Below are 22,884 nucleotides of genomic sequence, written 5' to 3' on the forward strand. Positions count from 1 at the left end.
CCCATGGCTTGGGTGTGCTGGCCTCCCTTTCCTGGTGATCCCCCTATTTCACCTGTCACCTTAGACCACTAGCTTGCCAGGCTGCTGTAAAACTAACCGACAGCCTATTGTTAACTGTGTGCAAGCAGTGTGATAGCGCAGCTACTAAAAGTGAGAGAAAAGAAACAGACAATGTGTAGCAGTTCACAGGCATTAAGCATGACCAGACTTCCTCTGATGAAAAGATCCATCATGAGGCGAGGCCCTCCGCCATGTTTACTTCTGGAGTGGGTTGTGGGGTGGGAGCTTGGAGGTGGGCTGGTTGTGTCTATGCTGGTAGGCCCCTTCTAGGAAGGAGAGAGTAAGCTCCAGCATACGGCCTTGCAGCCAGTTAGTTTAAATTCTATACTAATTCACAACTAATCATTTATGAGCTCAGGAGTAGCGTGACACTTGCCAAAAAGGTCTTCAACGCCCCATCAAGGGAAGCAAGCGCTATATAAATGCAAAGCTTTTTCCCCCTCTTCTATCCATCCACTATCTTTCTCAATCCAAATACCTGACTAACATATCCACCACTCAAATTACTTTCATATTTTCACTATACTAATTCACCACTAATCCTTTATGGGTTCCGGAGTAGTATGATACTCGCCATAAAATCTCTTTGCCGCCTCGTCAGGGGTAGTACGTGCTATATAAATGCAATTACGATACAATACAGCAGGAGCAGAAGATAGACCGGTGCTTACAGCCAATTAAGGGCACATGTGAGGAGCATTTTTAGAGCACTTTCAAAGGTACACATGTTGCACCCCTGCAACTGCAGCAGCATCTATGAATGAGGAGCACTAACGTAGAAGGTGAAGAGTACCTCTAGGGGGACAGAGTATTGCAGGAAGGGAGGATTAAGTAAGGAAAAAGCACCCCTAAAGGTACACTGTGGGTATCCCCTGGAGTACAGAGAACCCAGGAAGTGATGATCACCTTAAGCGCTACACAGTACTACAGTGAACACTCATAACGCACAAGGCAATCCAGGAGGAAAGGAGCACGACTATAGGACATAGAACTTCAGGAGTAAAGGAGCAGCCTTAGTGGGGATAACATCCCAGGTGTTGAGGAACCCTTCAATAGGGGCAAAGTGGCTCAGGAGGTAAGGAGCGGCCTTAATCCACCGTGCACCCCAGGAGGTGAGGATCACCTCGAAGTACAGAGGAGCCCAAGAGGCAATGCTCATTACGAGACGTAGAGAACACCGAAGAAGGTAAGCTCTAGACGCACAGAGAGTGCCCGAGAATAAAGGAGGACTAACAGAAGTTAACAGCAGTCCTGAGGGTGCGAAACACACCAGGCACCCCAGGAGGTGAGGATTACCTTGAGGTACGGAGGAGCCCAAGAGGCAACGCTCATTACGAGACGTAGAGACAACTGAAGAAGGTAAGCGCCGCTCTAGAAGCACACAGAGTGCCCGAGAACAAAGGAGGACTAACAGAAGTTAACAGCAGTCCTGAGGGTGTGAAACGCACCTGGAACCACATGCTACATATCCCTGAAGGTGCAGAGCACTCCTGGAAGTATGGAACCCACACAGAATGGAGAATCACTCTCTGCAGTACATAGCAAAAGAACCAACCGCAGAGAGGCAGACCCAGTGGACCCACCAACATGAACCCCTAGAAGTACCCAGTACTACAGTAGTGTGGACCACACCAAGTGGTACAGACCAAAAGAGCACCCCTTGAGTAGAGATAATCTCTAAAAGTACAGACACCTAAAACGTACACAGAAAATAAAGTGGCATCCCAAAAGGTGCACATAGCGCACCCACTGAAGTGGCGAACGCAGGAGTTCGAAAGCACCACTGATGCACAAAGCACGCATGTGTGTGAGTAACACACTGATACGAGGAGTTTCATTGGGAGCACCCTTGGAGGGGGAATAACCCCAGTAGGGACATATCTGAGGCACCCTTTGAAGTACAGGACACCACAGGAGTAGATGGGCAGCCCTAGCGACACAGGGCACCCTGAACGTCGGCGGCACCTTTGGGGATGCAGTGAACCCCCGGGCGTACTAGACACAGATGGAGGAGAGGATCATCCTGAGAGTGGAGGCCGATCCTAAGAGTTGAGTAGCACCTCCGTTGGTTCAGAACTGTGACTGGTGAGCAGGCTCTGGCTCTAGCAAAAAGTGCCTTGAAAACAGCAGTAAGTAATGAGAATGAGTTAGGAGTGGCTGAATGTCTGTGTTGTGGCTGCTTTAAACTGTTGCTGGCTCATCTGTATTTCTAAAATGCTTTTCTTGTTCGCTTTTAACCCAAATTAATATGTGAATCTAATCGCCTCCGGATTGTTGTTTTGTCCTCTCTTTTTCCGCCACGAGTGTCCAGCTGCTGATTTTATCCACAAAGTAAGGAAGAAAATGTAAAAGGCACCGGTTTTTGTGCTGAAGGTGGAAAGGGCAGGGTGTGGGTGGCCCCGCTCTGCATATTCCAGAGAAGGCTCCCCCTCAGACTTTAGTGCGCCACTGCTGTGTAGTTTTGCAGCAGTTATACTGCCAATATTTTATTCATTTGGGAACGTGGTTTGAGCTGAAACAATACTGAGCAGAAAATATTAGAATCTGAGTGCACCGGTGATGACCCGCCTCCTTCTCTTCTCACTGTCAGTTAGTGAGAAATTGAAGAATGCAGTGGGAGTTGCATACCAATGGAGACCCTTGCCTGGTAAGCCTTCATAATGTCACTTGTCACTAGTAATAAATCATTATAGGTGACAGGTGACTGTTTCTTATTAAAAGCGAGTTCTGATATGATAATTTAGTTATAATAAGAACATGTGCTCTCCTCTCCCGTGTATAAACAAATAAGGTGTGAGTATATGTAGAGCATCTCCTTGCCACAGATAAGGTGTAAAGGGTCCACGATCTTCCAGCCAGCTAAACACCAACGAAAGGTAAAATACCTACATCAGTCTGTTCGGTGAATCCACAGGTTCTTATGGCAGTGCTAAACATCAGCTGATCGATAACGAGGGAGATCTTTTAGGGGTGCTTAAGAACAGCAGAGGAGAACACAGGGTGGCCTATCCCAGAAATTCGTTTATTCTCATACTTGTTTTCAGGTTGACTAGAAGCATTCCCCATCCCTGTCATCCATACCTCTGGTCGTCGGTGAGCTGCCGATGGCGAACAAACACGTTCACAATCTGGGGCCGCGGGCTCAAGCAGTAATGCTGGCATGTCTGTTGCAGCCTCAGGATCAGTGAGAGGACATCATACTCCTAAAGAAGTTAGGAAGAAATACATACACATACCTATGAACCTCAGACATGTACAATACAACTTTCCGCACGTAAATGAACATTTTAGACACACAGTTGTTGCCATTAGTATTCATCACTTTGACCTTTCTTTCTGTATTCATTCATACTTATTTTTATCCTTTCTTTATTTCTCTTTCCTCACATTTATTTTTTGAGTTAAATATAGCTGGAACTAAACTTTTTTCACGTTAATTTAAAAGTAAGTCATATAAAGTTCACTACATTTTGTGATGCAGTTTTGAGTAATGCCCCTTGTGATATTTAAAGTGTAAACATTACACTTAAACTCGAAGCTAGCTGAGCTCTGCAAATGTTAGTGTTCATGTCAAAGCTTCGGGTTAAGAAACTCTAGAAATTAAAGTATTCTATAACAGGGTGCGCTTCCTCAGAGTGGGAGCCAGTATTGTAAGCATAAGGCAGACACTTCCTCAGGGTGAGGAGGAGCATTTAAATTATTCATGTGCAGTACTGTTGTTAATCCATACGGTTCACATAAGATTACACGGAGGCACAGTTGTGCATTTCTTAATCTAAAGATGACTATCTTCCTTCTTTAAAGACAGACAATCATTTCTTTTGCTCGACGCAGATGGGATATTGTACAGAGAATGGCTTGGAATGTTTGCTGTGATAGTCTATATTCGAAGGCATGTTCTCATTCTTCTCATTTGCAATGCTATCATATTTGGCACCACTGGCTTAGATTGCTCAGGCCCAACATGGGGTTGCTCAGGACCCACATATTTTCAGAATCTATAAATGACCACCAGACTCACGGGGGTGCGGCGGTCTTCCGACCACCTTATTACAACTAGGGCGGTCAGACCACCATTACACCGCCGCGACCGCCAGGGATCAGAGGTCCTTGACAGTGCCACGGCGGTTTTGAGGCCTGCAATGCTTGGCGGGACCGCCACAGTTTTCATGGCGATTCCTACTCCATGAAAACCGCGGCAGAGAGGAAACAAAGGCCCTACAGGGTGAAAACTACCTGCAACTTTTTCCATAACCTAGGGTGTGCCTTGATTGTTTACGGAGGGATGGTTTTGTGTATGGTCATCTGATAGTATAAGTGGGCCCAGGACACACGTGGCTGAATGCGGCTTTTAGTTGGCCTGCACTTGCCCCAAAGGAGGGGCTTGGGCGGGCACACTGTTTATGACAGAGATGTCGAGAGCTAACTGCATCATTAACTGTAGTAGTTGACCAGACCCACCACAAACCTGACTGAGTTGATCGGTATTCCCCAGTGCTCTTCATCACATATGGGATGGCAGCCAGACACAGAACAGAGGAAACTTGGAATGTGAATGGGCTTGCTGCTTTCCCACAAAGATATAGAGTCTCCTACTTAAAAAGACACAGAATCCAAGCTGATTTGCTTCAGGAGAACCACTTTCTACGAGCCGATGCACTAAACTTGGGTAAAAAAATGGAGGAAGCAAGTATACGCCGCAAGTTATTCAAACTACTCGAGAGGGCTCCTAACATAGATTGCAACAGGGTCCCTGTAGGAGAGTAGGGTCTGCTATCCTATGGTCACCCCAAATTTTTGCTTTTTGCTTCACTGGTTTATGACTTAATGTGGCTGTGGGCCTGCCAATCAGACCCACAGCCTGCTGTTCTCTCTCTAAATTCACTCTAGGTGCATTACGAATTGGAACTGGTTCACCTTATAGGCCCCTGTAACAGTGTACCCAGGTACCCAGGGCATAGGTGCTTCCAAAGCCTACCAGGGGCTGCAGCACGTATTGTGCCACCCCTGGCCTGGCCTCCATATTTGACACAACTGGCTGATCACTCAGCTGGGGTAAGTCGGTGTAATCACCCCTTACTTAGGTATAGTATGCCTATATCTAACCTAAAATGGACACATATGTTCCTATCAGCCACTCCTATGGAAGGACTCATCAATCCTGGAGGCAGAGTGCTTGGAAATATGTGAGATGGTGCTCTAGCATGAGCTGAGCCTGTCTGCAGCTTTCGGAACCACTTCCTGTAGCTGTTCCACGATACTGCCATACCATATACTCTTAAGTGCATTATAATCCTCGCGGTTATTTGCTAACTTTGGTTTGGCTTTATCAAAACATGTCGAGTAAGGTGTCATACGAATTGGAATACTACCCCCTCGCCAGTTCTGGCGACGGGGGTAGCATTCCACCCTTTTAGAGGGACACAACATGTACATAACCTGAACCCCGGTTAAAGTTAAACAGAGCCTCAGCATCACAAAATGGATGCTGCCACCACAGACACAAGTCTGACCTCCTGCTGCTGGGAGTCCTTCCAGCGAGGGAGGCTTGGACAAAGGGTTTCCTGCCTTGGGAGGTGCTAGCACCACCCCAAACAGGATTTTGTGTATTGGGTAGGACAGGGCTGAATAGAATGAGACATGCCTGGGGCACACAAGGTGTCCCTGTGCATATGCCAGCTCAAACCGGTGCTGGGGCTCTCCAGCCCCAGTCTTGGCGCGAAGCTGGACAAAGGAAAGGGGGTGTAACCACCCCCCTTCCTGGTCCCACCCAGAGGAGGGACCTAGCAGGTAATCCGGCCCCTAGATTTGGAATAAGAGTAGGAGCTGTGTCCCAAGACTTCAGATCATCCTGAACTCGACTTGAAACTAAGAAGAAAACTGGACTTCGACATTCTGCTGCACAGAAGACTGAAGAGAATCTCCCTTGTGGCCAAGGATTGACCACCCTGTGAATACAGGCACCAACCAGCAACTCGACGTCTGCTTTGCCGCCGCCTCCTGCCGGAGCCCGAGCCCAGAGCCCGACGAGACCCAGACTCCCAGACATCTCAGAGTCCGATCCACAGTCCCTGCAAAGAAGAGACCCGTGGAGGCACCGAGAGACGTGGGACCGGCCATCTCGAAAGACCCCAGAGAAGCTGACTGCGCAGCACCCCAGGCACCCTCGACACTGTGCTTTGGGGTTTGAGAAGCCCCACCACCGAGCAGCATTTGCACCGAAGATCAGCCCCCCAGCATCTCCACGATCTGCGTGGGGCCCTTTTGCACTTTGCCACTCGACGCGCCATCCCGGCCACTTGCCACGTGGCTAGCGGCCATCTTGGCGATGAAATCTACGAACTACACCACTGGTCTGGTTGCTCCAGACTGGCCCTTGCTCCTCTGAAAAGGAGCACCCGCTCGGACCTTGCTGGTCCGAGTAATAAGCTTTTTCCACTTCCTGCGTGGCTTGCATTAGCCAAGGCCTGTTTGCTCCAATCAAGTTGCCCACACCGCCATCAGCTAGAGCCTTCGTGGGACAGCTCGTGATCGACTCCTGGACGTCCTTGACCTCTTCGTGTCCACGTGGCTGCGGAGACAAGCTGCACCTCTTCACCTGTTTGCACCTGACATCGCCTGGTTCCATCCTGGTTCCACGGTAGTCACTGGCTAGTGACTTTGAACATTGTCCCCTCTGCTTTCAGGTCTTCACATCTTCAGATCCATCCTTGGATCCACCGGAACTCTCCTCGACGACCCGCCTGCAGCATCTTCATCTCCAGGCACCATCGACCTGCGTGACGAAACCCGACACATCTTCGCACCTGTGCACCCGCTTCCTGTGGGTGAGGTAACTCAGCAACGCCGGTGTTCCTACACTGGTACACACCTCTAGTGCCTAGATCTAAAGTTTTGTCCTCCTAGGTCAGTCGGAAGGTTCCTAAAACACAAACTTTGTAACTTTTACGCACCATTGACATTGCATTGGTGCATGCGTGCACTTTAAGCGCTGCACCCGAGTCCCGCTGGCCTTTCCCGACTTCTTCACTGTTAGTCCCGAACAGCTCCAGCGATTCCCCAGGCCCTAGGCCTCTTTCCTTTCAGATTGGTGGTTCTTATACCACTATTTTAGTATATGGTTTAAGTGGCCCCTAGGGCTCATCCATATTGTGCAACTTTTGTATATTTAAACTGTGTTTTGTTTTAACGCATTTGCTTCTGTGCTCATAAAGAGTATGGGGGATTTTGTAGTAAATAAATATATATATATTTTCAATATATATCTGTGTGGTGTCCTTTCATTTGGTATTCAAGGGGATTGTGTATGGTAAAACAGCTTGCTTCACATGCCTTTACAGAGTTTAGCCTAAGACTGCTTTGTCCACACTACTAGGATAGCTGGTCTATCAAGGTTGACTTACAACCAATCATCATAAGGGTTGCTTGGCATGGTACAAGGTGATCACTAGAACTAGTGAGCATCATATACCAGGCCAACTTCTCACATTGGTGGCAGCGGTGGGATTTGAGCTTGCTGTTGTTTTACCATTACAATCTTTGAGAGTATCATTTGAAAGATCATACAGGTACCTGTTAGGTACATATAAAACAAGACTAGTATACTTAAGTTCTACTGAACTTAGTTGTTGTAGAGGATAGGGAGTAGCACACCCTGACTACAACTACTAGATAGGTTTAGTAGGTAAACACCAGTGTAGGTAGATTGCAACATATCCACCCACACTAGAGCAATGTCTGGAGCAGAGGGATCCACTGGACCTGTCCCTGTTGAGAGTGACCCTCCAAGGGCACCATCCAAATTTGCTATGTTAAATTTTAAAGAAATGAGGCAGCTGTGTACCTTAAGAGGTCTCAAGACGGGTCCAGCCCCTACCACAGCACACCTCAGAGAGCTTTTAGACCAGTCTGAAGCTCTAAAGATCTCTAAAACAGACCCCACAGGGAATGTTGAAGGAGGCTCTCCCGCTGAAGATGATAACACTGATGCCCCTGTCCCTGTTGTCCAGATAGATGAGGAAGACCAGAACACTGGAGATACTCAGCCTGAGGATGAGGAAGAGGAAGAGGAGGAGGAAGAAAGTGATTCTGATGATGAGAGACTTAGTCAGGTGCCAGCCAGAAGGCTTAGCCAGGCTAACTTAAGCCTATTTGGGACTGAGTCAGGGTCAAACCCACTCAGACCCCCCAAGTGGACTTAACCAGGAGAAAAGGAGGAGGAGGAATCACTCAGGTGAATCCAATACTTCCCAAGCTTCTAGAGGTTCTCATGGTCACTCCAGAAGGGGGTTGACTAGCCCTCAGAGAAGGGAACATGAGGCCAAAATGAGAGAGGCTGAGCTTAGGATCCAGAAGCAAGAATTAGAGGTAGCCCTGGCCAAAGAGAAACTTGCTAGAGCAAGACAGCCTAGAGAGAGTGGATTAGGATCCACTGGTGGCAGCATTATCCAAAAGGATAAAGACAGGTCCTATAACAATAGAAACCTGAGTAAGATTGTGCCCCCCTACAAAGCTGGGGATGATATCCACAAATGGATGACTGCACTTGAGAGAGCCTGCAGAGTACAGCAGATCCCTCAGGAGCAGTGGGCAGCAATCTTGTGGCTCTCCTTTGAAGGTAGAGGCCGAGACAGACTCCTCACAGTTAGTGATGGGGATTCTAGAAACTACCTGGTCCTGAAGAGTGCTCTGATTGATGGGTTAGGATTAACCACTGAAAAGTACAGGTTAATGTTCAGAGACACCCAGAAGACACAGACTCAGGACTGGTCTGAATTTGTTGAATGTTCCACTAAGGCTCTGGAGGGATGGTTGCTGGGAAGTAAGGTTACAGACTATGAAGGATTGTACAATTTGCTTATGAGAGAACAAATTTTAAATAATTGTCAGAACCAGCAGTTGCATCAACATTTGGTTGACTCAGATCTGACCTCTCCCCAAGAATTGGGAAAGAGGGCAGACAAATGGGTTAGAACCAGAGTTAAGCGAAAGAACCAGAACCAGGGTGGTGACCAAAAGAAAACAGACCAGAAGGGTGGGGAGCAGAAAGCTAAAGACCAGAAGTCTTCAACAGGGCCCCAAACTAATACTGAGGGTGGGTCCCAAACTTCCAAGAAGAAGAAAGAAGGTCAAAGAAAACCCTGGTGTAGTACATGTAAAAACACCTCTCACTGGACAAGTGAGTGTAAAAAGGGTGGAGCCCCCAACACTGCAGCCCCTAAGGCACCTGCACCCAATAGTACAGTCAGCAGTGCTGGTCCACAAACTAAGGGGGTAGTAGGTATCACCTTAGGAACTGAGGGAGATTCTGGCCTAGTCAGAACCCCTACACAGGCTGTTCTGATCTGTGATGTGGACATAGATTTGTCCACTACTGTCAGCCCCAGTAATCTGGGCAAGTACAGGCAGACGCCTTTGATTAATGAAAAAGTGGCTCAAGCATACAGGGACACATGTGCCAGTGTCACCATGGTGACACCTAGCTTTGTGGACCCTGGACAATACATACCAGGTGATAATTACCTGGTGACCAATGCCAGCAATGTCACTACTACACATAGTGTGGCACTTGTTAACTTTTCCTGGGGAGGGGTAACTGGCCTAAAAAGAGTTGTGGTTAGTGCTGAACTCCCAGTAGAATGTTTGTTGGGCAATGACCTGGAGAACTCTCTATGGTCAGAAGTTGAGTACAGGACTCATGCAGAGATGTTAGGGATATCATCACATGTCCTTGCTGTGACCAGGTCACAGGCCAAAAAGTGCCTCTCTGAACCTCAGGTCTTGGATCCTGGAACAATGGACCAAGCACCTTCCAAGAAGAAGAACAGGAGGGTAAAGGCTGTGCCTTCCCAACTGCCTACAAGTGAGGATCAGCCTTCACAGGAAGATGATCTTGAGACCCCTGACGGAACTGTCCCTGAAGAGCTTGAACCTGATCAGGTTGAGTTTCTGTGGACAGGGGGACCTTCTAGGGCAGACTTGGGGCAGGCTCAGTTAACCTGTCCTTCTCTTGAACTCCTCAGACAGCAGGCTGCTGCTGAGGCTGCTGGGAATGCTCAAGGTACCCATAAAGTATATTGGGATGACGGGCTCCTTTATTCAGAGTGTAGAGACCCCAAGCCTGGTACAACCAGGAGGTTGGTTATACCTCTGCAATTTAGGGGCTTCCTTCTAACCTTGGCCCATGATATTCCCTTAGCAGGACACCTAGGCCAGAACAAGACTTGGGACAGGCTTGTCCCTCACTTTCACTGGCCTCACATGTCTGAAGATACAAAGGAGTTTTGTCGCTCCTGTGTAACCTGCCAAGCCAGTGGCAAAGCAGGTGGAACAACAAAGGGCCCCCTGATACCACTACCTGTGGTGGGGGTCCCCTTTGAAAGAGTGGGGATTGATATTGTAGGTCCAATGGATCCCCCTACAGCATCTGGGCACAGATTCATACTGGTGGTGGTGGACCATGCCACCAGGTACCCAGAGGCAATTCCCCTTAGGACCACAACAGCTCCTGTTGTGGCCAGGGCCTTACTTGGAGTTTTCTCCAGAGTGGGGTTTCCTAAGGAGGTAGTATCTGATAGAGGTGCCAACTTCATATCAGGATACTTAACAGCTATGTGGAAGGAATGTGGTGTCAACTACAAGTTCACCACTCCCTATCATCCACAATGCAATGGGCTTGTTGAAAGGTTCAACAAGACCCTAAAGGGTATGATCAAAGGATTACCAGAAAAGCTCAGGCGCAGATGGGACATCCTTCTACCCTGCCTTCTGTTTGCTTACAGAGAGGTCCCACAAAAGGGGGTTGGCTTCAGCCCCTTTGAATTGTTGTTTGGGCACCCTGTAAGAGGACCCCTGTGTTTAGTGAGGGAAGGATGGGAGTTACCTCTCAGAAAACCCAAGCAAGACATAGTGGACTATGTACTTGGTCTCCGCTCCAGGATGGCTGAGTATATGGAGAAGGCATCCAAAAACCTTGAGGCCAGCCAAGAATTACAGAATGCTTGATATGACCAAAAGGCTGTCTTGACTGAGTACCAGCCTGGACAGAAAGTATGGGTGTTGGAGCCAGTGGCCCCAGCAGCACTCCAAGACAAATGGTCTGGACCCCATACTATCATTGAAAAGAAGGGAGAGGTTACCTACTTGGTGGACCTAGGAACTCCCAGGAGCCCCCACAGGGTGCTCCATGTTAACAGATTGAAGGCATATGTTGACAGGGCAGACATGGGCTTGCTCATGGCTACAGATGAGGGGCAGGAGGAAGAGAGTGGCCCTCTCCCAGACCTGCTGACTCAGAACCCTGAAGATGGCTCAGTTGATGGTGTGGACATGTGGGGAGCGTGTATGAACACACTCCACTCCCAGGTGCACTGCTCATGAGGATATCAAATCCAACGTCATTTTAAACCATTTCACCTCTTCACAATTTAGACATTATTCTTCATTATTATTTTAACATTATGTTCTTATCGCTTTTGGCCAATCCACGTAATACTCGTACTGTATTTAAGCAACTTCTCGTATTTCCATGTGTCCATCCGGACCTCTTTTGAAAATAAGATCTTAATACACTAGATTGTTCAGAGCAGCAATCTTTTATTTCATTTAGAACCCAATGCATTTCGGGCTATGGTCCAGCCCTTCGTCAGGGGTAGCTGAAAATGGACAATTTTAAGCAATGTATTATTTTTGGATGGTATCAATATTATTTACAGCCTTTTTTAAAAAAAAACATCTTAAAATAACATTTTCAATACAAGCGATCTTATACCCAGTGTTACTTAATATTACATACATCAATGCTACCTGAATATATGAAGCACATCCTTGTCCCAATCCTAAATTACGTGCATAAACAATGAATTTAACTAAACTTACATCACCCTAAAATATCTATTCTGTCACACATCGGGGGGTTTTCTTTACCAGGCGCTTAAAAACTTGTTTGACATTACGTTGGAAACTCAACATTAAACGGTTGCTTTCACAAATTATTTCTACTCGCTTGTGCACTTATCAAGGACTACAATCATTTTGCCTTTCATGCTCGCTAGTACCGTACACATTAATCTTTTACCCTCTTAGAATGTCTTAACATTAAAAAGCAACCCCGTTCTCGTGCCTGTCATACCTGCTAATTTTCTCGTCTCTTTTAGCTCGCGCTGCGCGCTGCCGGTAATTGAATTTCCCACATGTGCAAACCTGCGTTTTTTATAACCACATCCTGCTCCACCCATCTCCTCACCAAGCTTGATGTGTTCTCAGTTAGAACCATTAACTACGTTCCCCACAGTGCACCACAATACTTATACCTAATAGCGCATGTTAAAAAAACGTTTATTAAGAAAACCGCTTGCACAAAATGTCCGTAATCAATTTAAATTCAGGATGCTTTATTGTCCTTCCGTGTTTACAATTGCCGCCTCTATAGATTGTGGCTCCGAACACGTTGTTCAATTCCATGTGGACTCGTGAATGTTCATCATACTTCTTTTAAGATTTTATTATGGGTGCAATGACCAGCGGGGGGCTTCCATTACTAACATAAACATTGTAGGTGGTCCGCACTCCGTTATTCATCCGTTTCAGTCCGTTTTCTTTAAACTAGAAAATTTCAACCAGATGCGTGCGTCCCTGGGTTGTGCAAGCCCGAATACACTACTTTAAAGCATAGACATGTGGGGAGCGTGTATGAACACACTCCACTCCCAGGTGCACTGCTCATGAGGATATCAAATCCAACGTCATTTTAAACCATTTCACCTCTTCACAATTTAGACATTATTCTTCATTATTATTTTAACATTATGTTCTTATCGCTTTTGGCCAATCCACATAATACTCGTACTGTATTTAAGCAACTTCTCGTATTTCCATGTGTCCATCCGGACCTCTTTTGAAAATAAGATCTTAATACACTAGATTAAGATCTTATTGATGATTGTAGTCCTTGATAAGTGCACAAGCGAGTAGAAATAATTTGTGAAAGCAACCGTTTAATGTTGAGTTTCCAACGTAATGTCAAACAAGTTTTTAAGCGCCTGGTAAAGAAAACCCCCCGATGTGTGACAGAATAGATATTTTAGGGTGATGTAAGTTTAGTTAAATTCATTGTTTATGCACGTAATTTAGGATTGGGACAAGGATGTGCTTCATATATTCAGGTAGCATTGATGTATGTAATATTAAGTAACACTGGGTATAAGATCGCTTGTATTGAAAATGTTATTTTAAGATGTTTTTTTTTTAAAAAGGCTGTAAATAATATTGATACCATCCAAAAATAATACATTGCTTAAAATTGTCCATTTTCAGCTACCCCTGACGAAGGGCTGGACCATAGCCCGAAATGCATTGGGTTCTAAATGAAATAAAAGATTGCTGCTCTGAACAATCTAGTGTATTAAGATCTTATTTTCAAAAGAGGTCCGGATGGACACATGGAAATACGAGAAGTTGCTTAAATACAGTACGAGTATTACGTGGATTGGCCAAAAGCGATAAGAACATAATGTTAAAATAATAATGAAGAATAATGTCTAAATTGTGAAGAGGTGAAATGGTTTAAAATGACGTTGGATTTGATATCCTCATGAGCAGTGCACCTGGGAGTGGAGTGTGTTCATACACGCTCCCCACATGTCTATGCTTTAAAGTAGTGTATTCGGGCTTGCACAACCCAGGGACGCACGCATCTGGTTGAAATTTTCTAGTTTAAAGAAAACGGACTGAAACGGATGAATAACGGAGTGCGGACCACCTACAATGTTTATGTCAGTTGATGGTGTGGCCTTAGATGGCAGCCTCACTGAACATCAGCAAAATGACTGTAGACAAGTTTTGCAGTCATACAGACATATGTTCTCATTGACACCCAGTCAGACTAACTGGTGTACCCATGTGGTGGACACTGGTGACAGTCTTCCTGTGAAAAACAAGATTTACAGGCAGCCTGACCATGTCAGGGACTGTATAAATACTTAGGTGCAAAAGATGCTGGAATTAGGTGTCATTGAGCCTTCAGAGAGCCCCTGGGCTAGCCCAGTGGTTCTGGTCCCCAAACCTCACACCAAAGATGGCAAGAGAGAGATGAGGTTCTGTGTGGATAACAGAGGACTCAATGCTGTCACCAGGACAGCTGCACACCCTATTCCAAGGGCAGATGAGCTCATAGACAAATTGGCTTCTGCCAAGTATTTGAGCACATTTGACTTGACAGCTGGCTATTGGCAAATCAGGTTAGCTGAGGAGTCTAAAGCCAAAACTGCATTTTCTACCCCAGGTGGGCATTACCAATTTGTGGTGATGCCCTTTGGTTTGAAAAATGCACCTGCCACCTTCCAAAGGTTGGTGAATCAAGTCCTTACTGGGTTGGATGACTTTTGCGCAGCATATCTTGATGATATTGCTGTCTTCAGCTCCACCTGGGAGGATCACCTGGTCCACCTGAAGGAAGTGCTAGAGGCTCTGCAAAAGGCAGGCCTCACTATCAAGGCCACAAAGTGCCAGATAGGGCAGAGTAAGGTTGTATACTTGGGCCACCTTGTAGGTGGAGGCCAAGTTCAACCACTGGAGAGTAAGATCCAGACCATAAAGGACTGGTCCCCTCCAACTACCCAGACTCAGGTCAGAGCCTTCTTGGGCCTGACTGAGTACTACAGGAAGTTTGTTAAGAACTATGGGTCCATTGTGATACCTCTTAATGATCTGACATCAAAGAAGATGCCCAAAAAGGTTCAGTGGACAGTAAACTGTCAAAAGGCATTTGATGACCTGAAGAAGGCCATGTGCTCTGCACCTATCCTGAAGAGTCCTGACTACTCAAGAGAGTTCATTGTCCAAACAGATGCTTCTGAGTTGGGAGTGGGAGCTGTGCTTTCACAACTTAATGTAGATGGTCAAGATCAGCCCATTGCTTTTATTAGCAGAAGGCTGACCCCCAGAGAGAAACGTTGGTCAGCCATTGAGAGGGAGGCCTTTGCTGTGGTGTGGGCCCTGAAGAAGTTGAGACCATACTTGTTTGGCACTCACTTCAAGATTCAGACCGACCATAAGCCCCTCTTATGGCTTAATCAGATGAAGGGTGAAAACCCCAAACTGCTCAGGTGGTCCATTTCCCTACAGGGGATGGACTTTACAGTGGAGCACCGCCCAGGGACAGACCATGGTAACGCAGATGGTCTCTCCAGGTACTTCCACTTAGAACATGAAGACACAACTGGTTGTGTAGGAGAGTAGGGTCTGCTATCCTATGGTCACCCCAAATTTTTGCTTTTTGCTTCACTGGTTTATGACTTAATGTGGCTGTGGGCCTGCCAATCAGACCCACAGCCTGCTGTTCTCTCTCTAAATTAATACCAATGCACTCTAGGTACATTACGAATTGGAACTGGTTCACCTTATAGGCCCCTGTAACAGTGTACCCAGGTACCCAGGGCATAGGTGCTTCCAAGGCCTACCAGGGGCTGCAGCACATATTGTGCCACCCCTGGCCTGGCCTCCATATTTGACACAACTGGCTGATCACTCAGCTGGGGTAAGTCGGTGTAATCACCCCTTACTTAGGTATAGTATGCCTATATCTAACCTAAAATGGACACATATGTTCCTATCAGCCACTCCTATGGAAGGCCTCATCAATCCTGGAGGCAGAGTGCTTGGAAATATGTGAGATGGTGCTCTAGCATGAGCTGAGCCTGTCTGCAGCTTTCGGAACCACTTCCTGTAGCTGTTCCATGATACTGCCATACCATATACTCTTAAGTGCATTATAATCCTCACGGTTATTTGCTAACTTTGGTTTGGCTTTATCAAAACATGTCGAGTAAGGGGTCATACGAATTGGAATACTACCCCCTCGCCAGTTCTGGCGACGGGGGTAGCATTCCACCCTTTTAGAGGGACACGACATGTACAAAACCCGAACCCCGGTTAAAGTTAAACAGAGCCTCAGCATCACAAAATGGATGCTGCCACCACAGACACAAGTCTGACCTCCTGCTGCTGGGAGTCCTTCCAGCGAGGGAGGCTTGGACAAAGAGTTTCCTGCCTTGGGAGGTGCTAGCACCACCCCAGACAGGATTTTGTGTATTGGGTAGGACAGGGCTGAATAGAATGAGACATGCCTGGGGCACACAAGGTGTCCCTGTGCATATGCCAGTTCACACCGGTGCTGGGGCTCTCCAGCCCCAGTCTTGGCGCGAAGCTGGACAAAGGAAAGGGGGTGTAACCACCCCCCTTCCTGGTCCCACCCAGAGGAGGGACCTAGCAGGTAATCCGGCCCCTAGATTTGGAATAAGAGTAGGAGCTGTGTCCCAAGACTTCAGATCATCCTGAACTCGACTTGAAACTAAGAAGAAAACTGGACTTCGACATTCTGCTGCACAGAAGACTGAAGAGAATCTCCCTTGTGGCCAAGGAGTGACCACCCTGTGAATACAGGCACCAACTAGCATATCGATGTCTGCTTTGCCACCGCCTCCTGCCGGAGCCCGAGCCCAGAGCCCAACGAGACCCAGACTCCCAGACATCTCAGAGCCCGATCCACAGTCCCTGCAAAGAAGAGACCCGTGGAGGCACCGAGAGACGTGGGACCGGCCATCTCGAAAGACCCCCAAGAAGCTGACTGCGCAGCACCCGAGGCACCCTCGACGCTGTGCTTTGGGGTTTGAGAAGCCCCACCACCGAGCAGCATTTGCACCGAAGATCAGCCCGCCAGCATTTCCACGATCTGCGTGGGGCCCTTTTGCACTTTGCCACTCGACGCGCCATCCCGGCCACTTGCCACGTGGCTAGCGGCCATCTTGGCGACGAAATCTACGAACTACACCGCTGGTCTGGTTGCTCCAGACTGGCCCTTGCTCCTCTGAAAAGGAGCACCCGCTCTGACCTTGCTGGTCCGAGTAATAAGCTTTTTCCACTTCCTGCGTGGCTTGCATTAGCCAAGGCCTGTTTGCTCCAATCAAGTTGCCGACACCGCCATCAGCTAGAGCCTTCGTGGGACAGCTCGTGATCGACTCCTGGACGTCCTTGACCTCTTTGTGTCCACGTGGCTGCGGAGACAAGCTGCACCTCTTCACCTGTTTGCACCCGACATCGCCTGGTTCCATCCTGGTTCCACGGTAGTCACTGGCTAGTGACTTTGAACATTGTCCCCTCTGCTTTCAGGTCTTCACATCTTCAGATCCATCCTTGGATCCACCGGAACTCTCCTCGACGACCCGCCTGCAGCATCTTCATCTCCAGGCACCATCGACCTGCGTGACGAAACCCGACACATCTTCGCACCTGTGCACCCGCTTCCTGTGGGTGAGGTAACTCAGCAAAGCCGGTGTTCCTACACTGGTACACACCTCTAGTGCCTAGATCTAAAGTTTTGTCCTCCTAGGTCAGTCGGAAGGTTCCTAAAACACTAACTTTGTAACTTGTACGCACCATTGACATTGCATTGGTGCATGCGTGCACTTTAAGCGCTGCACCCGAGTCCCGCGGGCCTTTCCCGACTTCTTCACTGTTAGTCCCGAACAGCTCCAGCGATTCCCCAGGCCCTAGGCCTCTTTCCTTTCAGATTGGTGGTTCTTATACCACTATTTTAGTATATGGTTTAAGTGGCCCCTAGGGCTCATCCATATTGTGCAACTTTTGTATATTTAAACTGTGTTTTGTTTTAACGCATTTGCTTCTGTGCTCATAAAGAGTATAGGGGATTTTGTAGTAAATAAATATATATATATTTTCAATATATATCTGTGTGGTGTCCTTTCATTTGGTATTCAAGGGGATTGTGTATGGTAAAACAGCTTGCTTCACATGCCTTTACAGCGTTTAGCCTAAGACTGCTTTGTCCACGCTACTAGGATAGCTGGTCTATCAAGGTTGACTTACAACCAATCATCATAAGGGTTGCTTGGCATGGTACAAGGTGATCACTAGAACTAGTGAGCATCATATACCAGGCCAACTTCTCACAGTCCCCATTCAGCTCCAGGATGTAAAAAAAAAGGACCTACAGGGGAAATGTGTTATTATAGTGTGAATTCTAGAGGGGGTGGAGGCATATCCGATTAATCCAAATGCAGACGTAAAACTGTTATTTCCCGTTATAATGTAGGCCTGGGCGGTGAACTCCGCTCCGTTCACAAAGTTTTCTGAGTTTTCTGCACACCGCAAAGTGCAGAAAACAGAGTTTTTTCTCCGCTCGCGTTCGCCAATGGTAAGTTGCCGAGCACGATCTGCCGCTCCTGTAGAATTTCTACCCAAGTGGCAGATGATCAGCTCGAATAACAGTTCACGCAGCACTCCGCTGCATGCGGAACTCCGCAGAGTTTTTTTGTCACTTCGCGGAGTTCTGCTTCGTGGAACTTCGCGAACTCCACCAAGGCCTAGTATAATGAAAGCTGCCTGTTTCTACCTAGGAATTCGTATTGTTCAGGAAGGAAACCATAACTGTGTGATAGACTGGCAGGTTGACAAGCACCCACTCCAAGATGGGTCTAAAGCCGAGTTTGGAGGTGGTAATTGTAAATGCGATGACAGAGTAAGATTCAATTGATATTTGGTGGCATCAACGCCAAATGGATAAGGTATACTCCTATTCTTCCCATGCAAATGGCTCGATAGCAGAATAGAATATGTACGAGGCAGAAGAGATGACTTGGAACTGTTTGGAAATGTGAATTTCTCAAACAGCTAGTTGTCTGATCATTCCTCACTGCTCTTCACGATTACCATTCTCTAATTCAACCCTAATATACCCTTATGGAGTTTAAAATTAGAAGTCCTGATGGATCAGATCATCCAAGAGAATATGCAAGACTTTACTAAAGTGTTTTTTCAGGATAATCCTGGCTCATCAAACAACAGGGCTATGGAAGGGGAGGCATATAAAGTAGCTTTAAGCGAGGAGTGCATTTTAGGGTAAGGGGCCAATTGGAAGACAGGCTTGTGGATACAGAATTAACACTGGCAGATTTGAAAAAATAGGCTGCACGAACCCGAAGGTTTCCCAACAAAATACTATATGGCAAGCGACAAATGGAGGATTCTTGGAAGCATTTGGACAGATATACATACACACAAAATCACCGTAGATTATTCAGAGAGTGTGACAAGTCCAGCAGACTCCTAGCCTTGCTTTTTAAGCGCAAGAGACCCCACATATATTAGCACTGCAACAAGACAATGGTAAAGTAGTTACAGGACGGGATTGCATCAATGATCTTTGTAGGGAGTTCATAGGAGGGCAACATATGAGACTAGAAGCAGGCAGGTACGAGAAAATACAAAGTTATATGGGTGGGGTGGGGCTTCCGCAACTTACAGAAGGGCAGATAGAAAGAGAGCATGCACCAATACCGCTCATTAACTGAACAAGGCGTTGGAAAAGATGGTAAAGGACTGACCCATGGGATCAGGTGGTATTCCTGCTGACTTTTTACCAAGAGTTGGCAGGTCTAAGTTGCTGGGTGTCTTTGAGGGGGCAAAGCAGGTAGGCTACCTGCCCCCCAATCAGGGGCAAGCTCTGATAGCCTTGGTGCTCCAAGAGGATAAGGATCATACTCAGATGTCAGGCTACAGGTCCATCTTGTGGTCTCAAAACAGATGCTAAGGTGCTAATTAAAACATTAGCCAATAGACTACTCTTGGTTGTGGGATCCCTGGTGAATGATGACCAGACTCGATGTATTCTTGGTAGGAGCATGATGTTTAATATAAGAAGATTAACACATATTATGCATGCCATGGTGGAGGGGGGGGGGGGGGAATAACAGTGTGCATTGGCAACACTGAACCTGGAACAAGCTTTTGATACGTTGAGCTGAAGTAATATATGGGTGGTTGTCGAAACTATGGAATGAGGCCCTAATTTCATACAGTGGGTAAAATACTATATGTGAACCCGACGACCCTGGTCTGAATGGAAAGGGTGATATCTGATGGAGATTGCAGTGAGGAACTAGACAGGGGTGCCTGATGTTCCCTATGCCCCTTGTACTGGCAGTAGAACCACTCGCCTGTAGACTGTGAGAGTATCTGCAACCTTGTGGCATCACAATGGGATATAGGCTACACACCATGTCTTTATAAGCCGGTGACGCGTTAATTCACCTGTTAGATCAGGCCTGGTCGGTCCCGCTTTTGTTATTGGAGCTGAAGGGGTTTGTAGGTCTCTTGGAAAGAAAACAAACCAGAGTAAGTTCAAGCTTTTTCCTTTAAGCGATCGCAGTGTGGCGGGTTGATTGGATGATTTACCTCTGGATATGGGCCTGGACTGGGTGCCGGGGGAGGAGGTGGCGGGGGGTGGGGGTTGGATATCTGGGAATGTGATTCTCACGGGACCGGGGCACCAATTTGCCTGTAATGTGGGGAGAGTAATGGCATACTTACAAAACATGGTGGCATTCTAGAGAACCCTGCACGTCTCTATCAAGGGGAAAATAGCATTAGGCAAAATTGTGTTACTGCCGCAATGCTTATACATTTTACAAAACACAATGTTCCCTATACCTAGTACCACACTCCAGGAGTTGGATGGTCTTTCCTTGTGAAACGGGCTGGTAAAAAAAGTAGAATGAAGATGGCCACACTTAAACGTCCATGGACAAAGAGGGGCCTGGCGATGATAGACTTATTTTTACATGATGCAACAGACCAGCTGCAACATGCGACTCATTGGTGTGTAGACGGCCTACATTTGGAGGAAAAATCTCTAGTTCTGCAAACATGTGCCACCCACACTCTGCCAGAACTCCTTATGTTGGGAAAAGGAGCAATAGAAGATCTACCTTATCTGGTCCGGCAGATGGGAGAGGTGTGGTATAGGGTTGTTGTAGGTGTCCTTAAGAGAAAACCGTTTGTGATGGACATCCCGCTGTGGGCCCTACGTCCTGTTTAAAATATGATGAAGGAAATGTCTTTTTCGGATGTGGCAGAAAGTGGGTGTCAGGAGGTAGGAGATTTATTCCTTAGTTACAGATTTGTATATTTCACACAGGCACAGGAGGTGTTCAAGGTGGGGCAGGACAAAGTTTACAATATGCCTCGATAGGGTACATTGTAAGAGACATCTGTAATACCTTCCCAGAAGCCCAGCCGGAACATAGTATTATGCAACAACTCGTGGCATTGGGAGGCTGTGGGAGACTTATAACACAACTGTACGCTGCTCTAATATTGGACAGGGATGGGACTACAGAGAAGGCCTAGGATAAATGGGTAGAGGACTTCCCAGAATCACTGACTGAATAGGGAAGGGCCTGTAAACATGTGGACAGTGTTTCTCCTAACGCCCGCTTGATACAATTCCACTTTCTACACAGAACGTACTTAACCCCCCAGCGGCTAGTAAGGATGTATCCAGACAGGTCATAAGCATGCAAGAGTTGTGCTCAAATGGGCCAGACTTTCTACATCAGACTTGAACCTGCTCAAACGTTGAGTTTATTGCTAGTTTATCACACATCATTGGATTGGGGTTGTCTACTGCAGTAAAACAGTGCCTGTTGGGTACATTTCCTAGATGTAAGCATACAATGAAAACATGAATGATGGCATTGGGGACGTTATTAGCAAAAAGGCAAATAGCGATTCATTGAACATCCCCAAGACCTCCATAGCCAGTAGGTGGGGAAAGAATGTACAACATTGACCATTGGCTGATGAACTGTACATTACAAAATTGTGACGAGATAAGAAAGTGACAGAAGATTTGGCTGAATGAGCAGAAATGATGACCAGAATTTCTGACCAACAAAATAATAGACCGCTTCGAGGTGGAGGATGTGATGAGGAGGGGAGAGAGTATCCATGACATTTTCAAGATATATAAGGGGGCAACTGGAAAGTGCAATTGCTCATGGGGGGTGAGATGCCCGGTCAAGGCCCAAATGGAATGATGGCTGTAATAGAGCTTGTTTAAAGGTGGGATGACTATTCATATGTATATACAGTTTTAGTTCTGCCAGTGTTGGTTAGAACACTAAACAGAAGATTATAAAAAATTGTACTGGGTGCACACCACTGTGAGGAGGATGTTGCTTTAAAATGGAAAATGTCTAAACATTTTATGGAAGATATGAGTTCCTCTGTTTAGCAGATTGTAGAAGTTAGGCTGTCAATTTAGGTGTGCCTAAAAAAAGAAAGATTCCCATTGGTGGCAGAGGGATTGTGTTTGGGTGATGGTCAGGAGGCGAGTTGAGGTGGTTTATAACCACTGGAGACCTTCACAAAAAGCCTGTCTGTGCTAGAGCGAAATACTGTGCATACACCTCAGAATAATTTCTTGCCATGAAGAATGGTGAGGAGCAGTGCTTAATTGGAGCCAGTGGTTTCCAGTGCTCGGCACCGGCACTTAATTCCGGCATCAGCACTTAATTGCCGAAACCTGTACTTACGACAGCTGACACATGGTGACGCTGTTTGTGTAATTTAAAGATGAGGAGAAAAACTGTTGTTTGTTAAGTCGATATACATTCAAAACAACTAATACCTGCCACCCAAGCCATTCTTAAAGGTTTGGCGCCCTCAAACATTCTGAATTGTCACACTTGTAACAGTGTGATGGTTAGTAGTTGAGTAAGTACGTGGAAATGTGTGGTGTAAACTGCGGTGACCTCCTGACGAGGGCCCCAGCACTTATTGTTCTGCAAATTAGGCACTGGTGAGGAGGAATATATAGAAACCAGAAATGTAGAAACAAAAAAGTTGTGAATAACATGTATTTCTATACAAAGTGCATAAATGTGGTCAAACTGTCAACATTTACTGCTTGGGCCCTTGAATCATTATTAGCGATAACTCCAGCCTAATCCTAATGCTACTCCGTTC

General features: G+C 46.7%; 1 protein-coding gene across 5 annotated transcripts in view; it reads right to left on the minus strand.

The window, feature by feature from the left end:
* The window catches only part of RGL3 (ral guanine nucleotide dissociation stimulator like 3), a 357,925-nt gene that overhangs the window by 55,685 nt on the left and 279,356 nt on the right, over positions 1-22,884 (minus strand). For all 5 annotated transcript variants that reach the window (XM_078684184.1, XM_078684186.1, XM_078684183.1 and 2 more), the window contains exon 13: positions 3,142-3,263. In XM_078684184.1, the coding sequence (XP_078540310.1) occupies positions 3,142-3,263 (122 nt within the window). The remainder of the gene's footprint in view (positions 1-3,141; positions 3,264-22,884) is intronic.

The sequence above is a fragment of the Lissotriton helveticus genome, chromosome 1_1, assembly GCF_964261635.1.
Source record: "Lissotriton helveticus chromosome 1_1, aLisHel1.1, whole genome shotgun sequence".
Lineage (NCBI taxonomy): Eukaryota > Metazoa > Chordata > Amphibia > Caudata > Salamandridae > Lissotriton > Lissotriton helveticus.